We start from the raw sequence: 17,188 nt of genomic DNA, 5'->3' as shown, positions 1-17,188 counted from the left end.
TCTGTCCCCCACTCGTTACCTGTATGAATGGCACCTGTTTGAACTCATCATCTGTATAAAAGACACCTGTCCACAGCCTCAAACAGTCAGACTCCAAACTCCGCCATGGCCAAGACCAAAGAGCTTTCGAAGGACACCAGGAAAAGTATTGTAGACCTGCACCAGACTGGGAAGAGTGAATCTACAATAGGCAAGCAGCTTGGTGTGAAAAAATCAACTGTGGGAGCAATCATCAGAAAATGGAAGACATACAAGACCACTGATAATCTCCCTCGATCTGGGGCTCCACACAAGATCTCATCCCGTGGGGTCAAAATGATCATGAGAACGGTGAGCAAAGATCCCAGAACCACACAGGGGGACCTGGTGAATGACCTGCAGAGAGCTGGGACCAAAGTAACAAAGGTCACCATCAGTAACACACTACAACGGCAGGGAATCAAATCCCGCAGTGCCAGACGTGTTCCGCTGCTGAAGCCAGTGCATGTCCAGGCCCGTCTGAAGTTTGCCAGAGAGCACATGGATGATACAGCAGAGGATTGGGAGAATGTCATGTGGTCAGATGAAACCAAAGTAGAACTTTTTGGTATAAACTCAACTCGTCGTGTTTGGAGGAAGAAGAATACTGAGTTGCATCCCAAGAACACCATACCTACTGTGAAGCATGGGGGTGGAAACATCATGCTATGGGGCTGTTTTTCTGCCAAGGGGACAGGACGACTGATCCGTGTTAAGGACAGAATGAATGGGGCCATGTATCGTGAGATTTTGAGCCAAAACCTCCTTCCATCAGTGAGAACTTTGAAGATGAAATGAGGCTGGGTCTTCCAACATGACAATGTTCCAAAACACACCGCCCGGGCAACAAAGGAGTGGCTCCGTAAGAAGCATTTGAAAGTCCTGGAGTGGCCTAGCCAGTCTCCAGACCTCAACCCCATAGAAAATCTGTGGCGGGAGTTGAAAGTCCGTGTTGCTCGGCGACAGCCCCAAAACATCACTGCTCTCGAGAAGATCTGCATGGAGGAATGGGCCAAAATACCAGCTACTGTGTGTGCAAACCTGGTAAAGACCTATAGTAAATGTTTGACCTCTGTTATTGCCAACAAAGGTTATGTTACAAAGTATTGAGTTGTATTTTTGTTATTGACCAAATACTTATTTTCCACCCTGATTTACGAATAAATTCTTTACAAATCCTACCATGTTGATTCATGGATTTTTTTTTTCACATTCTGTCTCTCACAGTTGAAGTGTACCTCTGGTGCAAATTACTGACCTCTGTCATCATTTTAGGTGGGGGAACTTGCACAATCGGTGGCTGACTAAATACTTTTTTGCCCCACTGTATCTCTGTACATTTTAATCTGTACATATGAATGTTACTTATGTATGCAGGACTATAACGCAGAGTCATAAATACACAGTCCATTTAGTCATTTAAGCAAAGGTATTACACATAGAACACAAAGTAACTTTGTAAATCAGTCTTTGGCACAATATCGGGATTATTTCGTTATTTATTTATTTATTTTGTGTATATACGAACAATATGCCTGATTTGCAACTTTCTGCACTTTTATTGGTTGTGAGAACAAACGTCACGTCACTCCGAGGTCAAAGTTCAACACGGCAGCGCTCCTCAGCCAGCACTTTTTATTTTATTGTTCTATAAAAAAAAATCAAATACTGTATTAAGTTTATTTTTTACCGGTAGTGAACTGTAGTGTAGCCTACCATTTCCACGCGTAGGCGTTAAGTGCACACAGACATGACTGGGGGACAGGACAGGGAGAAAGAATGAAAGAAAGAGAGGGAGAGAAAGAAAACCAAAGGGGAGAAGAGACGGTGAGAAGGGGGGGGGGGGGGGGGGGAGAAAGAAAAAAAAAGAAAAGAAAAGAAAAACAAAACACCTGGATCACCTGTATGGAGAAAAAAAACAGAAGAGAAAACAAACAACAAAGAGCAACATAATAAAAAAACAGCACCATCACAATAAACTAGCTAGCAGTAGATAACAGTAGATACTAAATAATAAACAATATTGTGCAGCACGCAAGATAGACAGCGCACAATGTGCTTTGAGGCAACAGCCAAGAAAGGTGTAGTCCGCGTCTGTGAATGTACACCTCTGTGCATACCTGTGTGGATCAGCATCAGAAAGAATCAGAAAGGGTTTTATTGCCAAATGTTGAGCAGGTTTACAACATTAAGATATTGCTGCAGTGCTTCAGTGCAAACATACTGTCATAAATTACGCTTAAATAGACATGAAAAAAATAAATAAATAAAAATAAGAATAAGAATTAAAAGTGCTAAGTAGATAGATATATACATGAGTGCAGGTGGTGATCAGTGCCAAACATGGAATGATGCAGTGAACACAGCGTAGGGTCATGTGTTAGTGGTGGGAACAGTCATACAGTTATTGTTCATGAGTCAAACAGCAGAGGGGAAGAAACTGTTCTTATGGCGAGAGGTTCTGGTGCGAATGGACCGGAGCCTCCTGCCTGAGGGGAGCAGGTCAAACAGACTGTGTCCAGGGTGAGAAGGGTCAGCTGTGATCCGAGCTGCACGCCCCAGTGTCCTGGAGGTGTACAGGTCCTGCAGAGATGGGAGTCTGCAGCCAATCACCTTCTCAGCAGAGCGCACAACACGCTGCAGTCTCTGTTTGTCCCTGATAGTGGCTCCAGCGTACCACACGGTGATGGAGGAGGTGAGGATGGACTCGATGATTGCAGTGTAGAATTGCATCATCGTTTGTGTTGGCAGGTTGAATTTCTTCAGTTGCCTCAGGAAGTACATCCTCTGCTGGGCTTTCTTAATGACAGCAGAACTCTCTGCCTGGGAGGGATGTGAGGTGGGCAAATGAACTGAATCATTTCTTCAACAGATTTGATTCAACCATGAGACAGTCTACAACATCGGCTGCAGACTCACCCACCCCCACTGCTGCTGTTCCACCTCTGACACCTCAGACACTTCACACCTCCTCTATTCACCCTGCTCACTCCTCCCCACCCCCAACAACAGCATCCAATACACACTCAACACAAGGCTCCAGCCTGTCTCTCTCAACCACCCAGGTTAGGAGGGAACTGAGGAGGATTAATGGCAAGAAGGCAGCGGGCCCAGATGGCATCAGCTCGAGGGTCGTCAGGTCCTGCGCGGACCAACTGTGTGGGGTGATGGAGCACCTCTTCAACCTGAGCCTGAGGTTGGGAAGAGTCCCACAGCTCTGGAAAACCTCCTGTGTTGTACCAGTGCCAAAGACTTCACGCCCCAAGGACCTCAACAGCTACAGGCCGGTGGCTCTGACATCCCACCTGATGAAGACCCTGGAGCGGTTGGTCCTGGCTCAGCTTCGGCGCCTAACAAGCTCATCACTGGACCCACTTCAGTTTGCCTACCAGCCTGGCATTGGCGCGGATGATGCCGTCATTCACCTCCTACATCGTTCCCTCGCTCACCTGGAGACCGCTGGAAGCACTGTGAGAATCATGTTCTTTGATTTCTCCAGTGCCTTCAACACTATTCTTCCCTCGGTTCTGAAGGACAAGCTGGAGAACTCTGGAGTGGACCATCACCTCACTACCTGGATTTTGGACTACCTCACCGACCGACCACAGTATGTGAGGACTCAGGGCTGTGTGTCGGACAGGGTCGTCTGCAGTACGGGGGCCCCACAGGGAACGGTTCTGGCTCCGTTCCTCTTCACCATCTACACTGCAGACTTCTCCCACAATTCCACCCAGTGCTTCCTGCAGAAGTTCTCTGATGACTCTGCAATAGTCGGCCTCATCACTGATGGGGACGACAAGGAGTACAGAGGACTGACTCAAGACTTTGTGGACTGGTGCCAGCTGAACTACCTCCAGATCAACGCCAGTAAAACCAAGGAGCTGGTGGTAGACTTCCGCAGGCACAAGCATTCTCCACTGCAACCACTGAACATCCAGGGTATGGACATTGAGGCTGTGGACAGCTACAGGTACCTTGGTGTTCATCTGAACAACAGACTGGACTGGACTCATAACTCAGACGCCCTCTACAGGAAAGGGCAGAGCAGGCTGTACCTGCTGCGGAGACTCAGGTCGTTTGGGGTGGAGGGCCCACTCCTGAAGACCTTCTATGACTCTGTGGTGGCTTCTGCTATCTTTTATGGTGTGGTCTGCTGGGGCGGCAGCATCTCTGCTGGGGACAGGAAGAGACTGAACAGGGTGATCCGAAGGGCCAGCTCTGTTCTAGGATGCCCTCTGGACCCAGTGGAGGTGGTGAGTGACAGGAGAACGGCGGCTAAGCTGTCATCCCTGTTGGACAACGTCTCCCACCCCATGCAGCAGACTGTGACAGCACTGAGCAGCTCCTTCAGTGGGAGACTGCGGCACCCACGGTGTGGGACGGAGAGATTTCGCAGGTCTTTCCTCCCCACTGCTGTCAGACTCCACAACAAAGACTTTAACTGAACAAACACACACATCCACACATGTGCAATAACACTAAGTGCAATAATCTTTTCTGGCATCGTTGTATTTTTACTCAGTTGTATATAGCATTCGTATTCTATTTTTATCTTATTGTATATTTTTATTCTATTTTATTCTACTGTATATAGTATATTATTTTATTCTATTCTGTACAGCTGTGTACTGTATTTATTCTTATTGTATTCTAATTTTTGCGTCATAACTTTTGCACTGTCCACTTCCTGCTGTGACAAAACAAATTTCCCACGTGTGGGACTAATAAAGGTTATCTCATCTTATCTTATCTTATGACGGAGGTGATGGTGGGCTCCCACTTTAGGTCCTGGGTGATGGTGGTACCCAGGAAGCGGAATGAGTCCACAGAGGTGATGGGGGTGTCAGTCAGGATGGTGGGGGGGGAGTGGGGCTGTGTGCTTCCTGAAGTCCACAATAATCTCCACTGTCTTCTGGGCATTCAGCACCAGGTTGTTGTGGCTGCACCAGGACACCAGACGTTCAACCTCCCTCCTGTAGGCAGACTCATCCCCGTCTGAGATGAGTCCAATAACGGTGGTGTCATCTGCAAACTTGATTAGCTTGACAGACAGGTGGGTGGAGGTGCAGCAGTTGGTGTACAGGGAGAAGAGCAGAGGAGAAAGAACACAGCCCTGAGGGGAGCCGGTGCTGATGGTCCGGGAGTCCGAAACATTCTTTCCCAGCCTCACATGCTGTTTCCTGTCCGTCAGGAAGTCAGTGATCCACCGGCAGATGGGATCAGGCACATTCATCTGGGAAAGCTTACCTTGGAGATGGTCTGGAAGGATGGTGTTGAAGGCAGAGCTGAAGTCCACAAACAGGATCCTGGCGTAGGTTCCTGGGGAGTCCAGATGCTGCAGGTTGTTGTGGCTGCACAAGTGTAGGGCCATGTTGATGGCGTCATCTACAGACCTGTTGGCTCTGTATGCAAACTGCAGGGGGTCCAGGAGGGGGGCCGTGAGGGTCTTGAGATAGGAGAGAACCAGGCGCTCAAATGACTTCATGACCACAGATGTCAGAGCTACGGGTCTGTAGTCATTTAGTCCAGTGATCCTAGGTTTCTTGGGGACAGGGATTATGGTAGAGGACTTGAAGCAGGCAGGCACATGACATGCCTGCAGTGAGGAGTTGAAAATGCCAGCAAACACTGGGGCCAGCTTGTTTGCACAGTGTCTGAGGGTGGCAGGAGACACACCGTCTGGGCCGGGAGCTTTTCGAGCAGTCAGACTCTTAAACTGCTTCCTCACACCTGCTTCATGAATATGAAGAGTTGTGGTGGGAGGAGGTGGTGTGAAATCCTCTTTTGTGTGGGGTGAGGAGGGGGGTGTTGTAGGTGAAGTGTTAGAAGGTGGTGATGGCTCTATGGAGGGGGGAGAGGTGGGGGAATGAGTGTCCAAAGTGTCTCTATTGTTGGGGCCGTTGGAGGTGTGAAGGCTGCCTGATGGCTCGTCAAAACGGCAGTAAAAGTCGTTAAGGGTGTTGGCCAAGAGCAAGTCATCAGTGGAGTGGGGGGTTTTAGGCTTGTAGTTGGTGATATTCCTAAAACCTTTCCACACAGAGGCCGAGTCATTCTCTGAGATCTGCTGCTGCATCTTCTCAGAGTGCTGATGTTTGGCAATGTCCACTTCTTTAGTGAACCTGTACTTGGCCTCTCTGTAGCAGTCCCTGTCTCCGCTTCTGAACGCCTTTCTCTTTTCCAGCCACAGCTTTTTGAGTTTAGGAGTAAACCAGGGTTTGTCATTGTTATAACTCACCCTGGTGCGTGATGGCACAATGCTGTCCTCACAGAAGTGGATATAGGAGGTGACAGTGTCCGTAAACTCATCCAAGCTGTTAGAAGCAGCCTTCATTGTGTCCCAGTCTGTAGACTCCAAACACGTGCGAAGCTCCTCCACAGCCTCGTTGCTCCACAGTTTTTTGGTCCTCACGACAGGTTTGGAGAGCTTCAGCCTCTGTCTGTATGCGGGGTTTAGGTGGATCATGACGTGGTCAGAAAGTCCGAGTGAAGCGCAGGGCACCGCACGATAGGCCCCGCTGATCGTGCTGTAACAGTGGTCTAATGTCCTCTCCTCTCTGGTCGGGCATTTAATATACTGCTTGTATTTGGGAAGCTCATGGCTCAGATTGGCTTTGTTAAAGTCCCCAAGAGCAATGATGAGAGAGTCCGGGAATGTCCGCTCCATGTGCAGTATCTCCTCTGCGAGGGCGCACTGAGCTGCCTGCGCATCCGCATCTGGCGGGATGTAAACAGCGACCAGGATGAATGAAGCAAACTCCCGCGGAGAATAAAATGGTTTGCAGTGAATAAAAAGGTATTCCAGAGAGGAAGAGCAGTGCTGAGCAATCACTGTTACATCAGTGCACCAGCCACTATTAATGTAGAAGCAGACGCCTCCACCTTTGGTCTTACCAGAGAGAGAGGCCTGCCGGTCCGCGCGCAGCAGATGAAAGCCCTCCAGCTTGAGCGCGCAGTCCGGGATGTCCTCGCAGAGCCACGACTCCGTAAAACATAAGACACAGGAGGAGGCAAAGTCTCTGTGCATGCTTCTCATCAGGGCCAGCTCGTCTATCTTATTCCTGAGTGAGCGTACATTGGAAAGGAAGATCCCAGGAAGAGCAGTTCGCAGTCCGCATCTCCTCAGACGCACGAGTGCGCCGGCTCGCTTTCCTCTCTTTCGGCGTCTCACTTTCCTGATCAGAGTCTGCAGTAAATCTGCCGCAGATGCGACAAATATTGGAAGTAAATCCACAGGTGTTGTAGTCCTGTAGTTAAGAAGCTCTTCTCTGGTGTAAGAATATCCAGAGGAGTGCCCAGACACAGAAGTTATGCACAAAAACAAAACAGAAGTAACGCACTGAAGCACCAGGGCATCCATACGCGGCGCCATCTTGGTCTTGTCATGCTTGTATTCCAAAGGTTTCTCCATGTAACGATCTGCTAGGGAGTGTGGGGAGCCATAGCCCCGTCCACCAGGGTATGAAGCAGGTATGGAGGAGATCCAGGCACCAGATATGCAGAGGCCCCAGAGTACAAGGACCCGAGGAGGACCACCAAAGGGGGGGGAACCGTGCCACCCTCCTGCACTGCAAATTATCTGGTGCTTGCCATGATTTAAAATCTTATTTTTAGACAGGCCAGATTATTTGCCTTGTTTTAAAAAAGATTTACTTGTTTCTAAGTCTGGATTTTAGATAATAAACTTAAATCGAGAATAACCATATAATTGTGTCTATATTAGTACAGAAATCCAGAAATGGGAAGAATAACTCTTAAAATAGCCTACATTAGGTCTCTCACCAGATGTCTCTCAAAATATCACTTGTTTCAAGATAGAGTGACAAACTCAATTTGCTTGGATTTAGGAAATTCACACAAGGCATCTGTTGAAAATATTATTTATTCAAAATCATGTCTGACTTCAAAGTTGTACATATAAGGGAAAAAAAATTAACCACAATTTATGATACAAATCACATTTCAAAGACAGCTGTTTGTCCCAGCATGCCAGCATTATGTGGTACAACATTGACATTGGTTTAGGGAACATTTAATGACTGTCAACTTATATCATCACAAACTACACTAAGCCAATACTTGGTGCAACCCTAATCTTAAGGGTGATTTCTATGGGAAATAATATCAGAAAGACTGTATTTGATTGGAACAAACACACTGTCCTTAAAACTAATAGAAAAGTATGAAGTGTAATCAATGAGCTCATGGGCTAATTCTGTAGCTTGAGCAACAATGGGCACAGTTACTTCATATGCCAATAAGTCTTCATTTAAATTCAAAGTTTCATAGCGTTGGTACTCAAAAGCAATAAAAGATGAGTCAATCAAAAAGATATCCTTTATCAGTCCAAACACAGGGAAAGTGCCATCCACATCTGCAATAATCATGGACTTCCCAGCAATGTATTTATTGCCATTTAGAACATACCATTTCACTGAGACAACAGACTGCATGACATCTATTCCAAAAAATTCTTTAATTTTTTTCCTAACATATTCATTATTTTTAACAGCTGATACTGGCCCGGATTCCTTTTCTTTCGCAAAAATAGGATGTTCAGTGCCTATTTCATTTTGACAACACTCAAGAAATTGATTGTGGTTTGCTAGGGATTTACAAACATTTTTAAAATTTAACTTAGAAGCCCACTGTTTAAAATAGGAGTGCTTTGCCTCAAAGCGCATGCACATACTCCTTATTAAAGGTCCAAGGGATAAGATTTGACTGGGAAGATGCAACATATAATGTTGCTTAGGTATTATATTGGCTTCGGGAAAAAGTTGCTTGAACTGATACAGGTGTTCTTCAATCATATTTCTCAGTTGCAATACAGTTTGTAAAGAAATAATGGGAGCAAGAACTATTTGAACTATCATAATTAACTTTCTAATAAATACAACATACTCACTCTCCACACCATACAAAAGAAAAAGTAATATTTTTAAAAGAATTAGCATCTGTCCACAAGACTGTTTCAATTTGTTGTCGTTAGCCGCTAAAGTGCCAAAGCTAATAGGACATGGTTTATCCCGTATTTCAAGAGGTGAGTAAGGAAAATTTTGAATGTCTGAATTAAACTTGTCTAATTCCAATTGTCCTGAGAGAATTAGGTGTTTTAATACAAATTTAACTTCCATTGATGCAACACCTTCAAAAATAACATGCATTATGTCCTGTGGAGTTTGTTTGATCAGGTCAAATGCAGGAACATCAACTAGTCTGCTTCTTCTATTAATTCCATAAGTAGTTTTGAGGGACGCTTTCAATAAATCTGTGCTTGCTTTATCTATTTCAAAACACTGCCTGATATGTTTCTCCAGAGTTCTTTGAACAAACTTCTTCTCCTCAAAAACACTTTGCATATCATCAAAGTTGCATTCACAGCGTCTACATTTGCTATAAGCAAAACCAATCCCTTCTTTAAAGCCAGCAATCTCATGCTGGGCTAGCGTGTCTCCGCAAATGGCTATAACAGCACCAAACAATTCAATTTCACCATTTGACATTTCAATCCTTACACCATTGTAAAGCAGTGATAGATCTTGAAGTATTCTTTTCAGTACAACATCAATACCCCACTGAGAAATGTCACTTGCTTTAGCAATAGCAAGAAGTCGTATTGCAGCTAACTTTGACCTAAATTTTGGATCAATATTTCCTAAAGTATAATAAAACATGACCAATTTGTTTGCAGAAGCATGGGACCCTAAGGGGTTACATATTTCAATTTCATCTGTGTACAGTATTAATTGCAATGCATTTGGCCTCTGAGAAAACAAGGGGTGAGATGTAAAGAGGGACCCGTCTCTAAAATCATAGAAGAATCCCTCTCTGCTTCTTTGTGGTGCAGTGTTCAACATGGTAAAGATTCTCTCATTAGTCATTAACTGCTTTAGACTTTCAATTAATGGTACATAGTAAAAACTTTTGTTCCTTAAGGACATGACCCTTGAAAGACCTTGCTTTACCCAACATATCTTCTGGGATACTACTACTTCCTCGGCGTTGACTGGACAGAACATTTCCCCTATGGCTCTACACTGTCCATATGCAATGGTGGAGAAAGGATCCATGAATTTATCAAATGTAGCCAAAGCCTCATCTTGAAGCTGAGTGGTTCCCTCGGCATTATCTTCAAACACTGTCTTCATTCTTTCCTTGAGCGTATCCAAAAGAACAGCCTGATACTGTTGCACTCCTGAGATGATATGTTTGACCGTTCTCTGTGAAAACATTTGAAACAAAAGTAACTTATTCTGCATTTATATTAAAAAAAAAATTCTGAATTCCATTATGAACAAGTAAGACATTGATTGCCTTATGTAATGTATTGATCCATTAAGACTATAACATACCTGTGATAAGTGGCACTGTTCTTGAACACTGATAGCAAAAGCTGCAGCAGATCTGGTAATATCGTGTCTGGTAAAGGATGTTTTAGCAACAGCTTCTTCCTTTAGAGCAGAAAAACAAAGTTAGTCCAAACTCCTGGCCAATTATAGAAATTCTTACATAACAGGTATAATCAGTTACACCTAATGATTGGTCCATTAAAAAACAAAGTGCATGACAGTGACTAGTGTTACAGTTGTGAATATTCAATATAATATAAGATAATATAATATTCATTCTTTGGAATAAAGAAAAAAAATGGAAAAGAAATCAAAGACAAAGAAACAATAAAAAAGGGGTTGTCCATTGTTTTGATGAGGCTAGGGATTGGATTCATGAGAATGAGATTTTATCTTTTTAAATAATGAATTTTTGTTCGCACTTAGATATTAGTTTCTTTACATGTTTGTTGTATTTATTAAATTATTTATGTATTTTTAAATCACGTAATTTAGATTTGCACTTAGAATTTATGTTAGTATTAGTATATGGATATATTTTATTGTATGCATTTATTAATTTATTTAATTTTCAAAAAAATCATTCTTATCCATGTTTTGGCAGTATTTCTAGCCAACAGATTTTTTTACAGTGCTTCCAAATACTCTGTGTCTTACCTGAAACTGTAATTCCTACGAGATACCCAAATTGCTGTCACATTGAACGATTTAAACGCGCTGAGAGTGTCTTTGATGCAAACTTCACCAGGAGACATGCCAGCCGCAGAGTGTGTGCCTTCTCCGGCTGCAGCATAGCCTGTACTATCTACACTGAACTGCTATTCTGTTTATTTGTTTTTCATTTCATCCTGCAGGATGAAATTGTGATTTAAAATCCAACCATGGTGGAAATCGCTTGTAACAGTTTGAAGAACAATATCTAGCGGTATAATATCGCGAGATCTCGTTAAATTTCTCTTGATTAAAAATGGAGAAAATGATTAAAAGTAATATAGGACCAAATACGAGGAGTTAGACATAGCTAAATTTGTCATCAGAAGCCACACTACATTTTATTTAGTTTAACACTTACCGCGCTCGGGCTGTCAACAACCTGAGGCTCCTGCACTTCAGGCCAAGATCCACCAGTTGATATTTCCACGGTGCTGGTTGTTGTTGCAGTACTACAGTTGGCAAAGACTGAAACACCAAAATTTTCCGATCCTAAAGAGTGGGATGTTGGGGGGATCCTCCATCCTCTTGGTGGGCTTCCATTCGTCAAATACAGAGGGTGCGTCCGTTTAATGTGGCGAAAGAATGAGTTAAAAACTCTGAAATCTTGTTCACAGCCATCTATTCCACAGTAAACCCAAAAATCCTGCCTTCGACCATGAGCTGCATTTATGTGGCTAAGGAGCACCTTCAGAGTTAAAGAAACAAAGATAAAACAGATCATACATCTCCAGAGCGCCATGGTGAACTGTTTTCGCGCAGTAGCAATGCAGCTTTACTTTACCGCTCTCCACTGAAGGCCACAGATGAGAGTGTGGGACCATGGGAAAGGTAGGCAATTTTAAAAATATATGCATCCTTAATTATCCAATTTTTCAGGTTTAAATTACATCAGTTATATTTATTTTTAGGCAATAAGTGTTTAAGACTGAATTTATATTTTTATTTTCTTTTTTTTTACTTAAAAAAAATTAAATATAAATAATTTTCTGCATGCGCATTCTCAGTTCCTGTCGTGACGTTACTTTCACGCGGGACAAACTCTTTTCCCCTGCTTTGTTAACCATCAGGACCGTTAGGAAGATCAAAATTATTTATCTAAACAAAGTGAACAGTAATTTAAGGTTGGTAACATTAAGTTGATTTGAAAAATACTATGGTACAACGGTGTTATTAAGATAAAGTCGTGTTTTGTGAGGGCTGCTAGTTAGCAATCTAGCTAATGTGTTAACTTTAGCTAAATGTTCTTATTTAAGCCATAGGATATTTCCAGGTACTGTGAGTGGAGGCTTTGGAACCGAACTAGAGAACTGCTGTCACGGCATGGACAACTTTGACGATGCCATACTGTCTGTGTTGCAGGGTAAGTCTTATTTTTCAGTTATTTTGGTACGTTAGCTAAGCAGCCTTAGCATCTGTTAGCATCATTTCTGAAACTTGGAGCTAGGATTGCACTCTACTCTGAACTTTATCCACATTATAGCCTTGAGCTGTCTTTGCCAAAATAGACTTGGAACATCATTCTTGAAGACAGCCAAAAATAGTTTTATTGCATTCCCAAATATTTGATAAACTGTTTTAAGTTTGACATTTTATCCTGTTAATATTACTTATTGCTAAAATACATTTATTGACAAAAAAAATGACCTCAATATGTAATAAGCCACGCCCAGGAAAAGAGAAATAAATATCACTTTTGAAGTTGTTTTTCTCTTTTACAGCTGCGAATATTGATGAGGAAACTTTGAGGAGCTTTACCCGGGATGACCTAAAGGATCTTTTTCCGGGCCATGAAAATTTCTTCCGTAGAAAGAAGATTTGGGATTTTATCAGCCAAAAGGTAAATACACATTATACCACTAAGAAGATGATTACTGTCCATATTGTCTAGCATTAATTTGCCTAATTGTGTATTTTTGTTTATATCCCACAACTGTTATAGTTTAAGAGTACTGACCAAGATGCCAACACTTTCCATCGAAGCGAGAGTAACCCCTTAGGCTTTGATGTGTCACAATGTCAGCCTCAAACTTCCACTCCCATTTCCTACACTGCTGACAAAAAAATGAAAATGCCAGACCCACCAGAGTATGTGGTGTATACAGATTCAGAGTTGGACATGGTGCGCAGTCAGTACTTTGCATTGCTCCACAGTGGAAAGGAAAAGGACTGTAGGATGTCGAAGGAGCTATGTTGCAGACTTGTAAGGAACACCGTCACCAGCATGGTTGCAATCCTCCGTGCTAGTCCCATGGGGAAAGAAGTAACATACCCCTCCAAACTCGAAATGAGAGCAATGTCGCAGAAGATTGTCGACTATTACCCCATGTTACGTGATGCTGACACACACATGCCATACGTAAGTCATTCTTTACTCACTACAATATCTAAAATTGAGCGAGATAAAAAAAAGAATGTACAAATATATATTATTTTACCACAGCTGACCATCTACACCAAACTGTACAAACGACTCCAAAATATGAAGTCTCCAAGGAAGAGGCAGGGCTCCATGCCACAACGAGGCAGGCCCAGGAAGACTCTTTTCAGCTCAGATGACACAGACAACGGGACTGAAGGTGACCTAAGTGGTGAAGCAAGTGGTTCAAGTGACTATACCATACTTCTTGAGAGCAATGATGACCTCAGTGAGGATAACTCAAATGCAGGTGTGTACTTTGGTCTGCTGTACTAATGACTTTTGGACATCTAAAACTTCAAAGAGACCACCTGCCCTCAGTTTTCTGTTCAGAGTGCATCACAAGATTTATACAGTGTTGAGTATTTTCCTTAACTTTCTAGCTATTCCCTGTTATTACATTCTGTTCATCTTCTGTTTTTTCCTCAGAGAAAGAATCCCAATTGCCGCTACCCTCCACTGTACCAACTACGTCAAACAATACTACCCTGGCTTTACCACTATTATCCAAGTCAGCCTCATGCTCTGCACCCAGGGCTGATATAGGTCCTTCAACTGCACCTCCAGATGATGTTGTTGGTAAGTCCACCATCACCCTTATCTACCTCTGTCTGACTGTGGTTCCTCTTACAGCTCTTTCCAAAATATGGTTGCAGCAATGAACCCCGTTCTAAGTGTTTATTCCATAAATCATAGTGGTTTGGCATTAACTCGAGTTGGTGTGTAAAATCAACATATGATAGATCCCTCATTCCAGTTTGCCAGTCAGCCATAGTAAGTATTTTAACACTTTGTGTTGTAATGGGTGTTACTCAGTGCTGATTATTTACACATGTAAATCCTCATGCTGGTCACATCTATCATGCCTTATCACAGTGTTTCTGTCATAGATCAAATTACCTAAAATATTTTTATCCATCAGCTCATAATCACTGTTCACACTGATGTGAACGATATACACAGTAAACAACCTTTACCTTATTTTCACCACAGTTTTATTCACGGGCATCTTAAACTGTCGTTTTAATATTTGATTCTGTTCAAACTAACAATTAACATAAATCCATGATCATTATAAGAAAAGGACACAAAGGGAAATGATCAGGACATATAGGGTCAGTTCATTACTCAAACATATTTAACCTAAACATTAATTCTCAGAAATATTATACTTAAAAACAACCATGCAACTAGAAATGACTGATTAGAAAAATCTGAATTTTGTGAAGTCTAGTTACACCATGTCTTACAATTGCTCTTTGCTTTCCCTAGCAGACCATGACAGCCTGAAGATGCAGGCAAGACATTACAAAACCTTGAGCAACATGTACAGGAAACCCAATGCAAAACCCAACCAAAGTGACGTTGCTCAAATTTTGGACCTGGAGTTTGAGGCCAGACGAACTTTTATTGACGCAGATATTACAAGGGCAGAAGACAGGCCCAGAAAAATATTTGAAGCATACCCGTGCTTCAAAGACATACAAAATGTAAGTTCAACTACCTTCAGTTAAATTCCTTGCTTTCTCTGGATAGGTTTAGTTAGTTCTTGACTAACTGAGCACAACTTTGTCATAGGCGATGGATGAACTGCGTCGCATCATTGGTGGCTCCAACTGCAAATACATAGATCAAATGAAGGGTCGATGGGCAGAGTTTTGTTCGAAAGTGCAGTTCTATGGCATTTGGAAGAAGGTCCTGAAACCTCCTCTCCCCTTGGATGTACGTGGAGGTAAGTGGCCTTTTCATACATTAAATCCACACATCAGATATGTTCGGATTGCTTTGTTGAGATACTTTTCTCTGTTCACAGTGGATTTTACTGTCACTCTCTTCAATGCACTTCCATCTCTTTTTCCTTCAAAAACTACACCACCAAAGCGGCTGGGAAGTGCCAGTGAGGCTCTCCTTCATATCCTCAAGGTGAGAACAGCTGCAATACCAGCCACTGTAACTTGTACTCCATTTACTTGTATTGTTATTATTAATATTATTATTTTGCTTTTCCTGCTTAATAAGAGTAGGTCGAAGTTCAATTCAGCAGGGATTAAATTACTCCTTATTCAGGATTTCTTAATTGTTATTCAAAACCTACTCCAGAGAGGCAGCACAGAGCAAAAGCACATTGCAGTTAGGATACAAGTAGAAGCAGTAAAATGATATATTTAAAAAGGCCTTCAAAAACTAGAATATGTAACAAAGTTAAAAGAAATTGTTTTAAAAAACAAATGAGAAAAAAAGCACAAATAGACATGATAAAAATGCTGCAAATTAGAGAAAATTCATGCTCAGAATTAATACATTTCCAAAATTTCATATTTATGTAAGTCAGATATTTTATATTTATTTCTTCTATTCCAACAGTAAATCAGTTGGAGCATTCTAAACTCTTGATATTGCTATTTGTGTCTTAAGCTGTTTGGATGCACAGCAACCCTTTCATTTAAAATCTTGAAGAATTTGTCCTTTTTTTGTGCTTCTTCTAGCCAGGTGAAGATGCAATGCTATACCTGGAGAAGCGGCCTCTCTCCTCCCCAGTGCTGCTTTTTGATGGAACAACCAGCATTGTTGCTGTAGGAAACATACCAGTGACCACTCTCCCCTTGGAGGATTTCTGGGAAGGAATGTTGGTGTTGATGGCATATTACTACACCTTGCACTTAACATACCCAAAATGTGTTGCAACGGTCCTCTCTGTCATACAAACTGAGGTAATCACTGATGCCATCCATGATCAAGATGCCACTAGTGCATATAAGAAAGCAATAGCTGAGTGGAAGTCGTTCTTTGAAAAATAGGTGAATACCAAGCAGGATTTTATCAGGTCATTTGCAGTTTGTTTAGTTTTGTAGTACGTTTGTACAACTTTGTTCCTAATTTGCCTAGCAATGTCCTGAGAAACGGCTTTACTTAAGATGCTTTACAAATGAAAGTTGTTGTTTTTTTTTTCTTAGTGACACTTTACCTGAGGCATGTAAAGTTTTAAGTCAGTAGTGCCATTATTTATAACATTGTGAGACTATGTGACTGTCACAAAAGTTTAAGGCCAAAAATGTAACTTCTTTTCTGTGTTTAGGCCTTTTAAAGGGTTGATTTAGACTTTTAGGGATTGTGCAGCAGCCCTATTTTGTTTAAAAAAAAAGGATTTTGTTCTCATGAGAGAAATAAATGTTGGCATATCACTCTTGTCCTGGTTGTGATTTCAGTAGAAGCCAAGGAGTAGGAAAAAGGTCTGTTTTAAGGTTTTTTTGCCTGGATTTAATATTGATTCGGCTCTATTTTAAGATAAGCCAACCTGAATCAAGAAACAAATTAATCATATTTCACTAATATTGAGTAGTTTTTCATAGTATTAGAACTATTTTTCTCGTTGCAGTGCATTCATTTGCTGCAAGTAAGAATTCAAAACATAAAAAAAGACTGTAATTTAGCATATTTAACTAATATTTGGGACTTGATATCAAGTAATTTTATCTTAAATTGAGCTCTTTAAAGCTTATTTTAACCCTCTTCAATTCTCAAATGTGTTCTTTTATTTCTGGATTAAAAAATCTTATTTCAAGATTTCTTATTAAGTAAAATAAACTTGCTGCATGGACAGATAATTTCACTTGTTTTCAGTGCTTTTTGTATCAAATGTAGTATTTTTTTCCTAAATATAGACTAGCCATTTTTGCAGTGTGGGAAGAGC

At 41.9% G+C, this 17,188-nt stretch overlaps 2 protein-coding genes across 6 annotated transcripts; one reads left to right on the top strand and one right to left on the bottom strand.

Moving 5' to 3' along the window:
* Nucleotides 1-8,099: 8,099 nt before the first annotated feature.
* On the bottom strand, nucleotides 8,100-11,834 carry LOC113036834 (uncharacterized). The gene is made up of 3 exons (XM_026193367.1): nucleotides 11,440-11,834; nucleotides 10,371-10,469; nucleotides 8,100-10,238 (listed from the first exon to the last, which is right to left on the bottom strand). The coding sequence occupies exons 1-3, from the start codon at nucleotides 11,818-11,820 to the stop codon at nucleotides 8,112-8,114; spliced, it is 2,607 nt and encodes an 868-aa protein (XP_026049152.1). The 5' UTR covers nucleotides 11,821-11,834; the 3' UTR covers nucleotides 8,100-8,111.
* A 27-nt stretch (nucleotides 11,835-11,861) lies between these two features.
* Nucleotides 11,862-16,736, top strand: LOC113036835 (uncharacterized). 5 transcript variants are annotated; one of them, XM_026193371.1, is made up of 10 exons: nucleotides 12,055-12,202; nucleotides 12,335-12,441; nucleotides 12,800-12,918; nucleotides 13,021-13,437; nucleotides 13,522-13,747; nucleotides 13,927-14,076; nucleotides 14,770-14,987; nucleotides 15,076-15,229; nucleotides 15,311-15,420; nucleotides 15,984-16,736. In XM_026193371.1, exons 1-10 carry the CDS (start codon nucleotides 12,072-12,074, stop codon nucleotides 16,293-16,295), a joined length of 1,944 nt encoding a protein of 647 aa, XP_026049156.1. In that variant the 5' UTR covers nucleotides 12,055-12,071; the 3' UTR covers nucleotides 16,296-16,736. The 5 variants fall into 5 exon arrangements, with proteins under 5 accessions (XP_026049157.1, XP_026049156.1, XP_026049158.1 ...); XM_026193372.1 differs by lacking the exon at nucleotides 12,055-12,202 and adding an exon at nucleotides 11,862-11,909 and having other exon boundaries at nucleotides 12,352-12,441; nucleotides 15,076-15,420; XM_026193373.1 differs by having other exon boundaries at nucleotides 12,352-12,441; nucleotides 15,076-15,420.
* Nucleotides 16,737-17,188: the final 452 nt, after the last annotated feature.

This window comes from Astatotilapia calliptera, chromosome 14 (genome assembly GCF_900246225.1).
Source record: "Astatotilapia calliptera chromosome 14, fAstCal1.2, whole genome shotgun sequence".
In the NCBI taxonomy this organism is placed as follows: Eukaryota; Metazoa; Chordata; class Actinopteri; order Cichliformes; family Cichlidae; genus Astatotilapia; species Astatotilapia calliptera.
The sequence above is the reverse complement of the archived record's forward strand: the minus strand, read 5'-3'. Positions and strand labels throughout refer to the sequence as shown.